Here is an 18,775-nt window from a genome sequence, read left to right as displayed (position 1 = left end):
CCCCCCCCCCAAGACTTCTACTATGCAAAGATACAAAGCTCCAGCTCAACTCAACAAGCTGTAAATGGAAAAGACAACTACTTTCTAGGCAGCACAAGTACACTTGAAGATTTAGCAGTTTTAGATAATGATTTTCATTCATAGGTCTACAAGCACTTCACAAACAAAACTACAGATCTCCGTAAGTAGACATTACTCCTTTTTCCAGTGACAGAGGAACCAAGGGAGACATTAAGACCTAGTTTTGTTTCACCAAGATGCTCTATGTGCCTCTGTAATAAAAAGAGAAAAATCAGAAACTTGAAAGGGAACTTCAGCTCTTAAATGGGCCACACTGCTCTCAGGAAGCGTCTGGTCTCTACCAAAACTGAAGAGAGCCTAAGGCAACTGCAGCTTTGTTTTAGTTAGGAGGCTAAAATAAGGTGTGTCAAATCTGAACTCATGCTTAAAAAACAGGCCACGAATATTCACCTGCACTAGAAAGAAAACACGAGATTTCTCGCTAAATCCATTTATTTTCCCTGGCACGTTTTTTTCTTATTCTAGACATAAGTTATCCTTGACAATACAAAAACTTTTATTTATTGCTTTCTTCATTATAGGCTATGGCTTACCTTCACTGTGGATCTCACAAATATTCCAAAATCCAATCCTGCAAGCAAAGATGTGATGTGTTATAGCTAAGCTGATCTAATATCTAGCTACTGTGGAAAGGGATTTGGTGCTTAATCTAAAAATAATTAATTTTCTGCCAATTCAGTGAACTGATCCAGATTACCACAAAGTTACAGGAGCACTGGTACAAGGTTAGAGGTAATGGCAAGGGGCAGCTGGGGAAAAATAAGTAGCACTGAACTTTTCTGGCACAAGCTAAAACGTTATGAGCATCCTAGCTATAGCACACGCTGCATGGTAACCATTCCGGTAATCAGTAAACGTATTTTCACACAGTGGTAAAGACCATTCCTAAGGGATCTGCCATATATCTGTGTCACCTAGGAGAAGTACATACCCTCCAAAACTGCTATGCTAACACGTGTACTCTGATGATCAACTGTACATTATGCAGAGATCAGACACTGCAACAGTGGGCTTGCATAAACAGTCAGCTCTATCAGACCCCGAACAGCCTGACAGTGAAGACCACTGACAACCCTCAGATGTGATCCTCTGGTGCCAACTACATTCCCAACAGACCTTTAATTAAAAAAAAGTTTATTCTCCAAAGGCAACACAGTAGTACAAACGAATACACATGACCATAAAAGCAGACTACTCAGGGATCCCACCATATTTTAGTTTTATGAGTAATTTCTTTATTCCTAGTCTCTTATTCTCTCATTTTCTCCAGGTGTTTTCTCAGTAACAGCACACCTGAAAATTCAAAAGAAGTTCGAGCTTTCGGAACATATAAGCTAGAGAGAAAATAAATACAATCTCCAATAAACTAGTAAGTGAGACACCTTGCAGCAGAGTGTACTATGTAACCCATAAAACTCCGGCTAAGCAACTGGTTTTCAGTGTCAGTTTATTCAGAGGACTCAGGTTGCAAAGAAAAGCAAAAATGGACACTTTGGTCTGGTAAATTACCATCTTGGTGTATCCTGGATATTGAAAAGAATAGGTAATTTAATTTGCTTTGTGTAACTAGAGCTTCCTACCCCTGCAGACGTTCAATAGGGTTCATAATTTAGCAATCAACTGAAACGGTGATGTTAACTACCACATTTTTAATAAAAATATTTGTATGCCACAAGCCAACATTATGAACTGTCTTCAAAGGAAAAGTAATGCTGGCAGGAAGTTTATATGTTATGAATAACGAAGGGAAGTAACTATCTTGTTAAAATAGATGCCTCTACTATCTCATTTCATCTGATAAGGTTCATAGCTTAACACACACCTTAGGCAGGAATGCTGCTCTTTACAAATATATTGCCTGGAAAAGAAGGGAATACAAGGTATTGCAGAGAACTGATGCAGTTACTAAATGCAACTGTGAGCATCAGAAAACCCCAGTTTCTGAAATGACTAGCTCTGGAGTGTAGCCTAGCTTTGAATAAATATGCTAAGACTTCCAGAAGCTACTGGAAAGATCAGAAAATTCCACCAGGATTCAAGCAAACCTAAACTGTACCACAGACACGTAATGAGGTCACAGGGATTCACTTGCATGGATCTGAAACTCTCCATCCGTAACGCAAAAAAGTTCACACAGTAATCCTGTAACATTCTTAAGCCACGTTAAGTAACACGTTCAAAGAGTCCCAAACCCTCAAAATAAAGAAGTGAAAAGTATTACTAATACATAGCAGGCACATTGTAATATTGAAACTATTGCTGAGTCGTGCATTACTGCTGCTGATGCCTGGACAGGGTATCTAGCCAAACAGAAGCTCTCCACAACTGCTTTACTTTGCCTCCTCAAGTTCATCAATAACAGTCCAAATCTGTTTGTGATATCACCATCAATTTCAGGAAGATAAATGTCATGTCAACATATACAAGGCTGCCACCACTAAATCACTCAGGCAGTGAAAACAGGCCAATTAGAGAAAGACGACTGTTTGTCCACGCCATCAATCCACCCAGTAATCTCGGAGCAATGAAGACAGCCCTAGAAATAGCTGGCTTTTTCGCACAGGATCTGCAGGGTGTTAGCAGTCCCATATGGTAGCATTAGACAGTGACTACCCGATGTGCAGCTGTCTCCAGCAAATATCACTAAACTGATTTTTTTTTCCTTCCCCTAATGATCTTAGTACAATACAAAGGGGAAGAAGCAGCCCCAAAAGCTGACCGACAACAGTTTCTGTTGCTAGCAAACTCTATTTTAGTTTCTACTCTTTTCTCAAAGGAAGTTAAGAGTACAAGAAATTATCTTGGGGTACTGAAAGCTGAGCTAATATCCCTGCTTTTCATTAGGGTTGTCTGATATTTCCCATTAAAGTATCTACTTCAACTGATACTGCTTTCAGACAACTTTTCTTGGAAAAATGTTAAAATGAAGGTGGGCTTTGCCATTGCTGAGAATGGGTTAGGAAAAAAAAATTAACCGCTGTGCTTTTTCCGTTGTATATTCATTTGTTCATTAAACTGCTACGCTTTTTATTCAGTATTTTAAAAAATGATTCAGCTGGTGACCTGTTCTTAGAAAACTGTATATCTTTCTTTTAGGTGGGGCCTTTTAAATAAGGTAAGGCAACAGAGCTGCACTCAACTGCATTTTGCACACACTTGGGAGAGATTTTCGGCTCCAATTTAACTGTGCAAAGAATCCACCTGCACTCAACAAACAGTGAGCTGTGAGAGGCAGTGCAGGACTCTCGCTGTACCTGCAACCTCTGCTGGCCCTGTGTGCCTGACTGCACTGGGGTGTGGGGGATTTTCACAGAATCACAGAATTGTCTAGGTTGGAAAAGACCTCGAAGATCATACAGTTCAACCATTAACCTCACACTGACAGTTCCCAACTACACCAGATCCCTCAGCGCTGTGTCGACCCTACTCTTAAACCCCTCCAGGGATGGGGACTCCACCACCTCCCGGGGCAGCCCATTCCAACACCCAACAACCCCTTCTGCAAAGAAATGCTTCCTAATAGCCAGTCTAAACCTTCCCCAGTGCAACTCGACGCCATTCCCTCTTGTCCTATCACTTGTTCCTTGGCTCCAGAGACTCATCCCCAGTTCTCTGCACCCTCCTGTCAGGGAGCTGTAGAGGGCCAGGAGGTCTCCCCTCAGCCTCCTCTTCTTCAGACTAAACCCCCCCAGTTCCCTCAGCCGCTCCCCAGCAGACCTGTGCTCCAGACCCTGCATCAGCTCCATTGCCCTTCTCTGGACATGCTCGAGTTGTTCAATGGCCTTTGGTAGCAAGGGGACCAAAACTGAACACAGGAATTGAGGGGCGGCCTCACCAGTGCCGAGCCCAGGGCTCAGATCCCTTCCCTGTCCCTGCTGGCCACGCCAGTGCTGACACAAGCCAGGATGCCATTGGCCTTCTTGGCCACCTGGGCACACTGCTGGCTCCTGTTCAGCCGGCTGTCAATCACCCCCCATCCCTCTCTGACTGGCAGCTCTCCAGCCACTCCTCCCCAAGCCTGTATCACTTGTTTTGAACACATACACAAGCTTGCTCTCTCACTTTAGAGTGAATGCATCAAGCAATTAAGTCTTTTCAAAGATGCACTCCAAGCTCCCAGCTCACCCGAAGAGATGTAGCTATGTTAGCAAGACATAGAGTCTCATGATTACAGCAGCTTATCATAGACCCAACTAGCTGGCTTTTTCAGCTATCTTCCATGGAGTTCCATGGAACTTTGGTAGCAAATGAAACTCAATTTTTTTTCTTGGCAAGACCCCTGATTTTATTTTTACTTCCTGGGTGACTGTCTTGTGACTACAAAGCAATAAGCACTTAAAGAACAAACATATGCAACAGGGGTTTGACAAACTAATGATGTGACCTTACTTTCTTTGCTTCAATATCCTTGACAAGCATTCGACCACTCATTCAAATACTGGGAGACGAACAAAAATCAACCGCACAGGAAAGCCCACACAGAAGTAACTAATTTAGACTGTAGAAGTAAGTGTGCAGTGCAAAGGCACAGGGCCACACACTGAACAATAAAGAGAAAACAAAATATTCAATAGCTAGTCATTAAGCAAGTACCATCCACCCTGTGCAGTAAATGAGTCTGTGGAAAAACTAGGCTGTAATCATGAAATTAAAGACTGTCTCATAATGCATATGCAAATTAAGGCTGCCAGAGTAAAGCTGTTTGTGCATTCCCTAACTTTGACTGTTTGACTTTGCAAGTTTAATAATGCACTTCTAATGCAGTTTTGGGGCGTAAGATATTTAAATTTCAAAAGCATTTGTACACAAATTAGGTACAGCCCTCAGACTGCTGGCGTAACGCCAGCTCAGTCCCTGCTCCCCATGCAAGCTGGCTGCTGCTGTGCTCAGCCTGTTTTTGTGAAAATAAAGAGTAGAGCAGAGTGTGTGGAGCGGGCTGCGTTGGGCAGGGTAATGGTGCTCTCTGCTGGGTGAGCAGCAGCACGACAAGTGCTCTGGCATTAACGCTAAACCGCTCGGCCACTGGGCTACGTGTAGGTGAACCGTTCCTGGCCCGAGCAACTGCCTAACAACTGCGGAGCCTAAACCTGGACGACACTCTTGACTGACAGACTTAACAAAACACACAGTCACGCTGTGTTTCATGCATATGAATCAAGTGAAAATTCAGCCTTTCTGGCTGCTCTCACATGTTATTTCTGCTGTAGTAGCTGTTTGAGGAGGTTTACTTCTAGCAACAGTAGTTATGCTGATGTTAAATACAGAAGAACTTTTTTTTTTTTTAAAGTTTCCTTTTACCATGGAAAATAATCATCTCATGCCTGCATAATTTAGAGACTTTTAGGCTAAAATATTATTTTGGAAAACAGGTAATGACTTACTGAAAGTCTGAACAAACACAGGTTCTGTGGGAACAAACAATTTAAAGCCAGTTTACCTTTTATCAAAAAAAGCTGTGTATTCTTGTGGTTTGTGTGGAGTGTTTGGGTGAAACTCTAGAGATGGGACAGGGCAAGGGAAATCAGTGTCAAAAGGCTGAATTGCCACCTTCCACTTAGTGTACCATACCTTAAACGATTTCCTCTCCACACACAACCTCCTCAATCCCAGGACACCCTACCAAATCTTAATGCTTTGTTGAGTTAAGGCCTGTGACTGCCACATTTTGAATAAACCAGTGCAAGCGTGTTGACACTGGAGAATGCTGTAATCTACAACTCAGCAGAAAAAGATGTAGTTTCAGTTCTTGGTCCCTTAGCACCAGTGTCCAGTACTCAAAATGCATGCAGGCACTTTGGTGAGATGTTGCTATCTAAACTCTGCCATTTTGAGCTAGAGAAAAATGTTATGCACAACAGCAAACTCAAAATTTGAGTGTAAATGCTCTTGTAAGGAAGTCTACTACTTCCTGATAAAGTGGAATGGGATCACAAACATCCACTGTTCTCTTTTCTGGAAGGAATCTCTGGAGATGACAGTCTAGCAAGAATTCAGGACTATCTAGACTTTCACATATGTAATAGTCAATCAGAAACCAAATCAAGTTGGAAAAAGAACTTTAGAGGAGTTTTGGGGCAGAAACGTTTTTAAGCATCTTTCCTGAAGCATGTCCTACTGGCCACTATCAGGGCCAAAGTGCAAAAATAAAGATCAGGTATCTGGATCCACTAACAGTGGAGATTAAGAAAACAGTAAAAAACCTACACGGAATTTAGAGAGAGCAGAACCTGATCTTCTCTCCAGTTGAGAATAAAGTAGGTGGAATGAGCACTGTTACAGCTAATATGGTAACAAAACTCTGTGTGGGAATATCTAGGAATATTTTAAGAAAAGGAAGACGATGAGAGAATGCAATTTAAACACCTCAAAAACATGTATGATCTCCCTACGAGAATTCCTCAACAACCTTTTCAAAGGAATCCCACCAAAAGACCTGAATGATTTGTAAAGTAACCTGTAACTCTTATATAGGAAAAAAGAATCCACACACGGGAATTTTTTTTTTTTTTTAAAAAGGCAGGTGCAAAAAGCAGGAAAAAGTGACACTGACCTCAAGCCTCTTTTCAAGTGACTCTATCCTGTCTTTTTTGCTGGCCAAGTTAGCTCTTGTGTAACGGCTCTGTCCAGGCAGGTATAACACTTGGCTGTAACATTCTTCCCACACCTGGTTATAAGCTTCACTTGAGAGCTCTCCATGCCCCATTCCTTGCTTTACCACTTCCATCTCTTGTGCCAGTAGATCCTGTGCCTGTTGGAAATGACGAGAAATAAATTGCAGTTACAATACAGAGGATACAAGAAAATTCCTCTTCTTTTCAATCCTTCAGTGTGCAATTCACAGGGGCAGTTTCTCTTTTCATACTAAAAGCTCACCATCAGGTTAAGCTAACTATGAAATCTAACACAGATGCTGTGGATTATAAATGAAACCCAGGCTAGAAGGCTACTCACAGCACAACTATCCCTCATTTTATATCATTTGGCCAAACCTGACATCACTCTGCTATAGCTAATGAAAGCTGTGGCACAGAGAGATACTTCATCTTGCTGCAGAAGAGAAGAGATAAAAGCAAGGACCTTGAGGGGAGGGATAACTCTACAGACATAAGTAGCTGTTCTATGAAAAAAAAAAATCACTTTTCATTTCCTTTTGCTTGCCCTTCTCCACACAAGCTGGAAAGTCAAGTCTAAACATTAATGGGTGAGCTGTGTAAGCTCCATTGCAGGAAATACTACTCCGACTTTTAACTAACATGCATTCTGTTGCTAGAGAACTAATGGTGAGGTATGAGCACTCTGCTGTTTCCAGTTTAGTTTACAAAGTAACTTAGAGTGAACTGAGAAGATTTATGTTATTCTCAAAACTCTTTAATTTTTCTGACAAAAAGCCTGGCCCATGAAACTACATAGGCACCGAGGTCCTTCCAATTTTATTTGTAACTAAAAAAATCTTTGCTGATCTGGACTTCATTGGTTAGAAGTGCATGTACCTCTTTCAACAGGATTTATACAAGCACAAGAAATTTCCATATCAACAACAGATATCTCACTGCAAGCAGATACATGTTTTATAATAGCACATTTCCCAGGAATTTACAGGTATCACCAGATTAGATGACTCCAGGGATACCAGAGAAAGGAAAATTAATTACTTATCTACCCTCAATGGTCAAGACAGATAAAACAGTACTCTAACCACACCTGACAAAGCTAAATCTTATAAAGTTCACTTTCAAGTAGCATCTATTTGTACACTTTGAGGAACTAAAGCCATTTAGTTGTGGTGTCAAAACAGTTCCACAGCTTTAAGAGCTCAGCGTACTGTGCTTAGCACCACTGCTAATCCTTCCCAAAAGAGCACTACATATCAGGAAAAGAAAGAAGCATTTTAAGAAGGGATTTTAGGAAGATGTTCTAAAAACAAATTAAGAAACAAAGAAAAATAAACAAGTCCCAGGCAAGAGCACAGAGATGGGAAAATTTCCTGGTTTGAATTTGATTTTAGGTCAAGAGTGAATCTTATGCTGAATGTTAGAGAGCAAGCAGGAGCAAGGATGCAAAAAACTTCTGACCATTAGTTAGGAGACAGAATTTCCAGGGACTATGAAGAAAGTTTCCAGACAAAAACTACTGGACTGTGTAACAGTCTCTAAGGGAAGTGATAGAAAACTTAATTCTCATTGCACTATAAAACAACCAGAGAAAGCACTCAAAGAGTGTTCCTAAGGGAACAATCTGACACTGGCAGGGCAGTGAAATTCATGATCTAACTGTATTTTCCATCTTTAACCTCTGCTCAGGAATCTTCAAGTATAATTTTTCATTTAACAGCAAATTGGAAGTACATACTGTTCAGTGTTTCTCATTTTAGGTTCTTGATTCATTGGTCAGATATGGACAAGGAGATGGATTTAAAATCTGCTTGTGTATCTGTAGAGTCACTTTAAAGTAATATGGGATTTAGGTGTAGAGATAGCACAGCTATTGTCAGAACACAAGTCTTGGATAGTAGGAGTCTACATAAAACAGATGACTTGGTGGCACATGATTTTGTCCTTTTCACTGATTTTTATTCCTGTAAGCATTTGGTCAAAGATTATTGGCACAACTTCACAGGTGAAACGCTGTGAAAGAGCTAACCACAGCACTGTGTGTCTGAACTGTCTATCTGTCACTTGGCAGCAAAAGGCAACATCTGTAGCTGCTTAAATAACTGAACAACCCGAACCGGAACCCTTGGTACAGGACTGCTGTTTAACTTGGGATCACAATGCAAAACAGGACAGAGTGCCCAGACAGCCTACTCATTTCATCCAGCAACAACCTATTCTGCCTATTCAGCACTTTTAAACTGGGTATGCTTTAAGATCAGTTGCCATGGCCCAGCAGGCTCTGCACTAGCACAGCTCTGTTGGATTAAGCTTGACAAGCATAATTAAAACAACTTCATTTGCTGCTCCAAGTTGTAAGGTGGCGACCACTGTCATATTTAGTCTGCACTGCTATGAAAAAAATGCTTAGTAATTCTGGATTAATGAATTACACAGGCAGTAGAAGGTGGGTATCACACCTAGTTGAAGTCTCAATGATTTAACACCAGTTTCCAGAAACAGTAGAATTTGGTAACTGTTGGGGTATTAGAGCTCCCACCCTCACTTAAGATGATACGCAATCACAACATATTCAAAATTGTATCTGTATCTCTGGACAAATATAGCATCATAATTATAACTGCTACTAATCTGTGCCTAGATTAACATCAACTCACAGTAAACAGAACACGCACTTGAATTATCTTTACAGTTCTTCACACAAACCTCTGGAGATCTCCCAAATAAATTTTATGCAGGCTCAAACACACCTTTATTTGTAAGATTACAGGACCATGACAGAAGAAGACATTAGGTCACTAGTAATTAAGCCATACAATTCTCACCTTCTTGAGATCCTCTTTGGAGAATTTCTCATAAGGATTTTGTTCCAAGTAAGCCATATGTTCTGCATTGTTGCTTCCAAATCCTGGTCCTTTCCCCTTCTTACCACTAGGCTGCTCTCCAAATGGGTGATGTAAAAGATCAAAATGAAGCATAGTAATCATCTCTTTCTTTATTAGCTCTTCACTTTTCTGTAGGTCTGTTAGAGGCGGTTCCACATTTAAGGGTCTCAGTATTGTTTCATTAACCTGCACAGGAATTAAAAAAAGTTCATAAACATCATATACAGCAAAGATCACATTAAATTTATATACTGTCACCTGAGTATGAATATTATGTATCAACACCATGCAGAACAGGTGCCAAAATCCCTTGTGCTGTGACACACACAGCAACTCAAACATTCAACTGTGGTTTCATTTGTACATGTGAAATACCTCATGACAATTTCACTGTGAAAGTTTCCCGTAATGCTGAAATCAGCACACGCAAAAATTTAATTCTCTCATGATTTACTCAGACCGTGTTTCCTCCTATCATGGTTAAAACCTTTACTTCTATTTTTTTTCCTTAAAAGTGATTTTTTTTTCCCACTTACTTCCGAGGGCCGTGGTAGATTCTTCTGTACAGCTTTGTGCATTCTCTTCAGTTCCTTTGCACGCTCTGCATCTCGGAGAGCCTAGGCAAACAAGGTAAGTGTTACTTCAGCTACTGTAATACAATCAGATGCTTCCTAGAAATGTATGCAATATAGAGACTAATTGATTACTTCAGCAAAGATTCTTTAAAGTATAAAGAATTCATGTTATGAAACCAGAGCCAAATAATGTGATGACATCATAATTTATTGCCCCTGAAGTAAAAGGAAAGAACACAGCAGACTAACTCTAAGAGGAGAGATATCCTAAAAAGTCCTTTCCAGACATCAAATTCTCCTTCAGCCTCAACTCAACCCCAGCAAACTGTTCTTTTCAAATTCTTCCACATCAAGTCTGACAACTGCTGTAACTCTCCAGACATGAAATCCACCAGGAAAAGAAAACTTAAATTTGCAGCCAGGACTCTATTTGTCTTCTTCAATGACATAAACTAAAACAAAACTCGTGGAAGCATAAAAACATTTCACTTTCAGGCAATAAATAACACAAAAAGGCAGTGTTGTCTAAAACTTCAGGAATGATAACCAAGACCTTCCATGTTCTAATCCCAGCCACATCATGCCTTCATTTGAAAGGCAGAATGCTATTCCCTTGAATGATATTACAACTCAAATTCTTTTCTCACTCCTTTTTCTCACACAGAAATTATCTGTATTTATTCAGACTTTTTATTAGGGTGTATATGCACAAGACATACACATGTATGTATATAATGTTTCTCCCTAAAACAGGACATGCCAGGAATCAAATTCTGAGAAATACTTATCATATTAGAAGATATCAGAGCATAGAGTCTTTTAAAATATTTTGTTCAACCCCTCTGAACTCATTTAAGGGTATATAACAAAAAACAGGTTCGCATCACAAAAATTAGGATAAGCAGTAAATGGAAAAGGGACTATTCCTATAAACAGAAAAATGAAAGTGTCTCTAATCACTGGCCAGTACAGCTATTTAACCAGCAGAATTTAAGACAGCACTTCATCCAGCCTTCCTTGATTCTGAAACAAAACAAAGCAAAAAACGAGGGACCTATTCACAACTTGGCCATCTAGGTAACCCCATGGTACAAGACATACGAAAAGAACCTACTCACTGCATGGCAGGTTTCTATCTGTGTGCTAACAGCCTGCCTGAATTTGTATATACGTGTCTTACATTTCACCAACAGTAACTTTTAACCTTGAGAGAATAACCTGAAACTGAAAAACAAAAAAAAGCAAGCACTATTCTCACATGCTTAAAATCAAGCCATATGCCTCTGTAGAAAAATGCTTTTAATTTTATCTTTTGAGGGACAAATGCAGGAGGTAGGACATACACACTCTTACAGACTTCACTGTAGAAAATGACACATCATACATCAACAAATTAAGAAAAGAATTCTCTGTGTGTGTATACTCTGATGGCAGCACAGAAAACAGGTACATTTTACTCTGTTATGCTGTAAAAGCTGTATCACTTCCACTAATCAGGTGTGAAACTATGGGAAACATAGAGGGAACATATCTGATTTTAAACAAAAGACATTATTTGCATCACACACACCTACCTGTTTGCGGGCATCTATATCAGCAGTATCTTCTACAAAGGCTTCATCTACTTCATGTTCCTCAAGTTCTTTTTCTGCATTTTCAGGTAAAACAATCTCAAAATCATTCTTTGGAGCAGGAAGGGCCATGAGTCCAAGGCGCAGGTGTTCACGAGATTCCCTCTCCTGTTGGAATAACCTAAGATATAATCTTTCTGGATTCACATGCTAAAGGTGCAATACAATCAAATTCCATTAACCTGCATTAACAGACACGAACAATACACAACCAATACAATCTGCTACAAAGACAACAGAAACAAAATCTCTGAAGTCTGACAAAAGAGGCACGTACTAACCCAGGCATGCCTAGGGATCACTACCCCAGAGTTTATACACTACTAAGCACAGAAAATCTCTGATACTAAAAAACAAGACAGCTTTCTTAAAGATAGCTAATGAAATCTTCAAACTGGCTGAAACACACTCAAGTAAACCAACAGAATGGCACCTTCGCCTCCCAGTAGTTTCAGTGCAACAGCAGACACTCACATAAATGCATTTCAAGAAATTGAAAATATGTGAAAATGTCTCCATACTGCTGATGGACACAGGGGTATTCGCAAACTCAACTCAAACCCTTTTCCTTGCAGTCACTCACAAATCTGGGGCCTGTGGCACAGTAGAAAAATGAGATAAATAGCACCAGATCTGGAAAACAGTGCAATCCACCAGGAAATTAAAGCCCCAGTTTTCCTTCTAGCAGCAAAAAACCTTTTTACAATAAAAAGGCTAAGACAGAACCAAAGTACATATAAGGACATCAAATAAACCTTGTCCTTTAAGCTAAGAGGAAATCTGAAATTCTGAACTCGAAGAGTTATTTTTGCAAGAAGAACATGCCAAAAACTTGAAGTGGATATCCTTAGCTAGCCCAAAAAGAAAAATGTCAATAACTCTGGTGGGAGATATCCAAAGCCACACTTAAGGCTGGAGAATCAGCCACATAAAAGGAGTTCCCAAGGTGCTACCTATTAGGTATATGCCCTTTTATACGATGTCTAATTGGCAGGGTACATATGGCTGAATCGCCAAGAATGGAAACATCTGTTGCCAAAGGCGATGAAAGAATCTGGATGGGACTCGGATTACTGGACATCTCAAACCCAAGTGCTCCTAATGGCAAAAATTAAACTCCTTTAGCTCAATGTTGTCAACACAACAGACTGATGAAAAGTCCTGTAGGTAAACTGGGAAGCCAAGATGATGAGGGATTTGAGGGCTGTGTAGGATTGCAAGAAAAATGAATCTTTGCTTGAGATATATTTCCTGCTCAGCTTCAAAGATACAAGTAAGGCTGAAACTTAACTATGTCTTCTTTGACAAATAGCTTTAGAACACTTTCACTAAGCATACTGAAAGCCATTCTAAGTGGCAAGATTTCTGTTCTTTCAAATAAAGATTTAATTTTATCAGGAGATGAGAACAGACCTGTAGACAAGTGGTAGAAATAACACTTGCTTTTATTATGAAATAAAATTCTGTTCAGAAGATCAGAATTAAAAATCCTGAAAATTAACAGATCAGTGATTTCCACTTCTTAAGTACTTCTTACCATCTGTTTTGCATAAGATGGGTCACTGTAATCTGCCATTCCCTCTTCTGGGTTGATGTTCAGTTTATCACGCAGGGGAGTTCTACCAGGAGTTGTACCCACCACGGGTTTAGGAGTTAGTCCTCCACGAGGAGTTAAGCCTTCTGGTCCATGAGAAGGTGTTCTAGAGGAAGTGCAGATACAGTATTTTTTTTTTTTCCTAAAGAGCTCTACTTACAAAAGTTTGAAAGCTGCAAAAAGTTACGCAAATACTGTTAATAAATTCAATCTAGATTTTTTTCTTGGGAGGCAGTGACACTGTAATACGCAGTTAGAGGAATCCACCTGTTGAGGGGTAACTAGGGACCTGTCAAGCTGAAATCTAGGCACATCATTATGTTAAGAGAAGTTTCAAGAACTACAGCAACACAAACCTCCACTGCTACTTCTGGAAGATTATCCAGTCACCAGGCACTATTTTGGGATACAGTAATCAGGATTTAATTGCAAGCTCTGATTTCCCTACCACCTGTGGCAAGTCAGTCACTCTGAATTCATCTGGTTTAACAGCTGTCCCATCTTACAACTGAATTAATCACTCAATGCCTCTTTGCTTTCACTGATTATTGAAGGAATAATTATATTACAATAATTACTTTTAATCACTTTAGCTTAGGCAAAATGGATAAAGTCTTAGATTTTACAGGCCTCGGTTGCTTGTCCTCTAGACTGAGAAGAAATATTGTTCTCTACCCCAATAACCTACTATGTGACAGGCATGTAGGCACAGTCTTGGATGCAGTCACAAGTTTTCTGTTGCCAAGCTATAATGAAGTTTCACATAGTGATGGCAATAATAATAATAATAATAAACTGATAAGGCATTTTAAAATGTCTCAAATAAAACAATTTCAGGATGGGGAAAACCTTTTAGGAAAAAGGCCTACATTACACTACTCATCTACGCTTATTTAAATATTTTGAGATTGCAATGACAAGTATGTGTGCTGTAGAGAATAACCCTGGCAGAGACAGACTGGACAATGGACAAATGATTTAATACATCATTTCCACTACTAGTTACTGTAATTTTGTAGTGCCAGTAACATGCCACAATGGTGGACAGCCACAGGCTACTGGTCCTCGTTTAAGGGATGTGACAGTGCCTCATTTACTGGGTATGTCTGTGAGAGGCAAGTGGTACTTTCCTCTTGCTTGAGATTGTTCACAATTTTTTAATGAACTCTTGTTTAGGGTAACACATACAAGCAATAATGTCTACAGGATGACACCTGCAAAAAACAGCAAAATGAATATTTATGTATTTTACTCAAATTAGTATTTCTGAGGATAGGTCTACTTTGTTGATTATACTAGCAGAAAAAGTTTTATGCTGACTTCCAGAAGAAACAATTTTCTAGTAAGCAGGTTTCGTTTTCTAGTTGTCGCAGTTCCACGCAGCGTTTAAAACCCTATTACAATTTTCAACTTAATACCTTTTAAGAAAATTCTTATAACTAGGAAGTGGAAAAAAACCCCAAACCCCAAATCAAACCAAAAAAAAACTAATGCGAGGCAACAACTTCCATAAAAATGTTGCATCAAAATATTACAAATTTCATACAATCATAGGAAATAAAGGTGTAACAAATATTGCTCTTTTGACCTAAATAATAATACGATGGCTCTACTTTACAACTCTGCCTCCTTAAAAAGTTATTGCTATGCTTTATTTATTTTTAACCAATTAATGTAATTACTGTTTTTCTCTCTGCTCAAGTTCTTGGAATTTCACACTGATACAGCGTTTCTGCAAGCCAAGTTGATACACGGGTACCATATTTACATGTGTAAATCTGAATTTCAGAAGCTAAAAACCCACCACAAACAAACTAAAAAAACCAATCCTAAACAAACAATAAAATTATAACGTCTTTACATTTTTTAATATAAAATTACCCAAATGAACAGCCAGATCACTCCAGGCCAAACTCTATATTCACTCCGAGCCGCACTGACGCCAATAGATCTCCACAAAAAGATTCATTCATGTAGATCCAATTAAAAGAGCAGGGCTTTTGCACACAGCTTTTAAACAACAAAATAAAGCTGCTTTTGAAAAGCTGCCATAAAGCTCCTTTTTATTTCATTCTCCACTTTTCCTACTAGCATGATACAAGTAAAATTAGAACCAAAGTTGTAAAGATTGACAGACAAAATGTACTAAGTGTAATATTTTTTAGCTGTATGGTATTTGGCATTTGTGGGATATATATTTATTCAGGACCCACTGTAAGAGTTAAACCACCAATTCCATACTATTTAGATTGGCAATATAAGAAATATTTTATTTTGGATATATATGGCTTATAAAATATTTACTCCAGCTTTTCAAAAATTCAGTGTGGGTTTGGCTATGGGACTTCCCACACCTTCGACTCAGAGGTAATACTTTGGAAAGGCTAGGAGCCACATACAGAATGACACTCCATCTTACTATTTATACTCCTGTATTACTCCAGTATAATCTATATTGCTCCAGACCACAGAAGACCTCATTTTGGACCAAAACTCCAGGTATACACTGTACAAATACAGATGAAGATGATATGTCTGAGCTTGTGAAGGACACAGAGAAGGAGAAAGTTGTGTGACAACAGCTTGAAATAAAAGCCAGTTAAAATGTATTTTGAAGCACTGATCATAACCTACTATTTCACTTGTTGCAACCCAGTCCCTCCACCCACCTCCACTAGATACACGCCCAGCCAAGCATCCATTAGAAAATAAGCCTGCTTTACCTGAAAGGTGTGGAAAGCACGGTATTCGGAGTCTGAACAACCTGTTTCTGTGGTGTTACCCCTGAAAAGTCGCTCTCATGCAAGGGAGTGTTAAGACCTCCTTTCAGGGGGGTATCCACATTTGTGAGAGCCATCAAATTCTGTGCTTCCTGTATAACAGACAACACATACAGCACATCACTAAGACTTTCAGAGTCACACTCTACTATACAGATTTAGTTTAACACATTCAGCAGCAGTAAGAACAGCAGAATTGTTATTTGAATATCAATCAGTTTGCAGAAAATGTTTAACACTTCTTAACACCCATACACTGGCATTTACAAACCCCACTGTTCCACTCAAAGGGATTTTAATCTTCATTTCCAGTAAGATATATTAATAAATTGGAGTTGCAAAAATGAGTAGGTTACTTAAATGTTTTGACTTCCTTCAGTTTGCTAGACTCTATAAACTGAAAGATTTACTAGCAACTGAATACTCAAGTCATTCTAAGGATCCTGATTTTCAGAGGGAACAGCACAGCTGCACTCTGAAATCCAACAAAGAAGTTTATCCAAATTGCACTTAAAAAAAGTTCCAGTAGAGATGGCCGCTATTTAGATTTTTGGTTCATGACTCAACTGGGGCTTTTATGAATATCCCCTATTTTTCATTTTATTTTTCCTTTTTACAATGAAGAATCAAGGCACTTCAAAAAGGAGCTGAGATACTGAAACTATTGCACATAGCAATTATCTTCACAGAAGAGTAGCAATCAATCTACAGAACGATGTGTATGAATAATATTGCAACATGTGATGTCAGAGTACTCCATTGGAAGGAGAACACGACCATTCATTCCTGCAAACACTGCACAGACTTAGGTCATGATCTGCAGTCAGGAACTTTCCCTTTTCTCCTATCATGAAACTGTTAAAATAGAGCTCATTATCAACACAGGGGTGGGTTTTTTGTTTGTTTGTTTTGGGGTGAGGTTTTGTTTGTTTTACACACTAGATGCGCTGATGTCATTTAGCCATTTCCCCACACTAAACAAAACATTACCCCCCTCTACCAGGTTTTTTTTTTTAAGAACGCAGACACTCACCATCAGCATAACACAAATCTAACTGAGAGGTTGCAAAGGTAGGTTTTTGACAATCTTTGTCTTGAGTGGTTTTAAGCTAATAAAGTGAGACACTGTTTTAATGACATAAACATCATAGGCAGCTTCGAAGCTGAGAGGTACCCAAGACAAGGGGAAATGAGATAAAACCCCAGAATGGTTAATGCTAGAAGTTGCATGCAATATATAATACAAAACGTATCGTAGCGTTCTGAAGCATAGTGACAACTGATAAGACAGAAGTGGATCGGCTTCTATGCCTTTCAGTGTGTCCTGAGGAGAATGTGTCAGTTCAAACCGCAGTACCACACGTAACCTAAGGAATGTTCTATGGTACTTACACCTTCTATTCAGTTGACCGCTGCAGTAATACTCAAAAGCCCGTTCTCTATATTTATACTCTACCTGCAGGATCCTGTCTTGTGCTGCTGGAGTTTTCGGAGTCCTTAGGGCTATGCTGTTGTTGGTCACATTATATTCAGACAGAAGAGTGCTGGAAGCTGAGTTTGTAATTCCAGATTCCTCAGCAGTCTGGCGTGCAATCTCACTTGCCTGGCCTACTTTTACAACTTCTTCAAGTTCTATATCAGATATCTTTAAAAGAGAAAATGCCAAGGCATTTTAAGATAAAATACAACCACATGATCCACTTGATAAAACAGAAATCATTGATTGGCATTGTCTTTATAAGTCATTTACTGATCAATGAACAGCTTACCTGAGGAGCTGGAAGCACTAGTTTACTTCTTTTTTTGGTAAATTCTGACACTCCACTGGTCTGTAAAATAGCTGAAGGCAAGTCTGACTCTTTTTTCCGTTTCATATGTTGCTTGTCTTTTTTGCGTTCTCTTCCTTCCCTTTCACTGTCATTATGGGTAAGAGAATCATTTTAGAAGACAGAGAACAAGGTAAAACAGACAAGCAAAGAGCAAGAAGCCTGTACCCTAACCAAAAGTTAGATATGCTGAAATAAAACATGTTGCAGGAAGAATGAACCACCTTGTGGTACAGAAGGTTGAGTGATTAGATAAGGTCTGCAGGTCTTGCAGCAGAACCCAGAACAAGGCAGTGTTAATGCTTTCAAATTATAGAATTAGGGAACAGGTAGTTGCTTCGGCTACAATCAACAGCCACCTTCATCTGCGACAGTCACTGGAGCAAGAAAAACTGTCAGTCCAAGAATTTAGATAGCAAAAATCAGAGGATGTGAACAGTCCCTTTTTCTCCAGCAGCTGTTAAGGGAAGACAAACATTGTCTGTGGGATATGGGAACCAATTTATCTTCAATATTTAGTAAAAATGGTATTTTCTTCTAACAGCAATGGATTCAGCCTGTGAAATCATAAGCTTCAGTTTGAAGCTCCTGCCAAACCCTCTGAACCACGCAGAAAGAATCAATTAGATCACAAGCTAATAAACCAAATCGCATGTAGTACTGGACCTACTTTCTCAGTAGAAAGTAGTTGGCAAAAGCAGTAGGAAATGCAACAGTACAACTAAATATGTACCATACTGCTCATGATGAAGACAGGGCATTTAATTTCTCAACTGCATATTTTGGGATACA

The 18,775-nt window shown here is 39.3% G+C and overlaps 1 protein-coding gene across 1 annotated transcript in view; it reads right to left on the bottom strand.

The window, feature by feature from the left end:
* The window catches only part of CDC5L (cell division cycle 5 like), a 34,651-nt gene that overhangs the window by 10,902 nt on the left and 4,974 nt on the right, over positions 1 to 18,775 (bottom strand). Inside the window, exons 6-13 of the mRNA XM_026844926.1 lie at positions 17,927 to 18,071; positions 17,614 to 17,802; positions 16,101 to 16,249; positions 13,321 to 13,483; positions 11,727 to 11,891; positions 10,114 to 10,194; positions 9,518 to 9,763; positions 6,632 to 6,829 (exon numbers count right to left, since the gene is read on the bottom strand). Coding sequence (XP_026700727.1) covers positions 6,632 to 6,829; positions 9,518 to 9,763; positions 10,114 to 10,194; positions 11,727 to 11,891; positions 13,321 to 13,483; positions 16,101 to 16,249; positions 17,614 to 17,802; positions 17,927 to 18,071 — 1,336 coding nt within the window. The remainder of the gene's footprint in view (positions 1 to 6,631; positions 6,830 to 9,517; positions 9,764 to 10,113; positions 10,195 to 11,726; positions 11,892 to 13,320; positions 13,484 to 16,100; positions 16,250 to 17,613; positions 17,803 to 17,926; positions 18,072 to 18,775) is intronic.

This window comes from Athene cunicularia (genome assembly GCF_003259725.1).
Source record: "Athene cunicularia isolate RWA chromosome 3 unlocalized genomic scaffold, athCun1 chr3_part1, whole genome shotgun sequence".
Lineage (NCBI taxonomy): Eukaryota > Metazoa > Chordata > Aves > Strigiformes > Strigidae > Athene > Athene cunicularia.
This window is presented reverse-complemented; position numbering and strand designations above follow the sequence as displayed.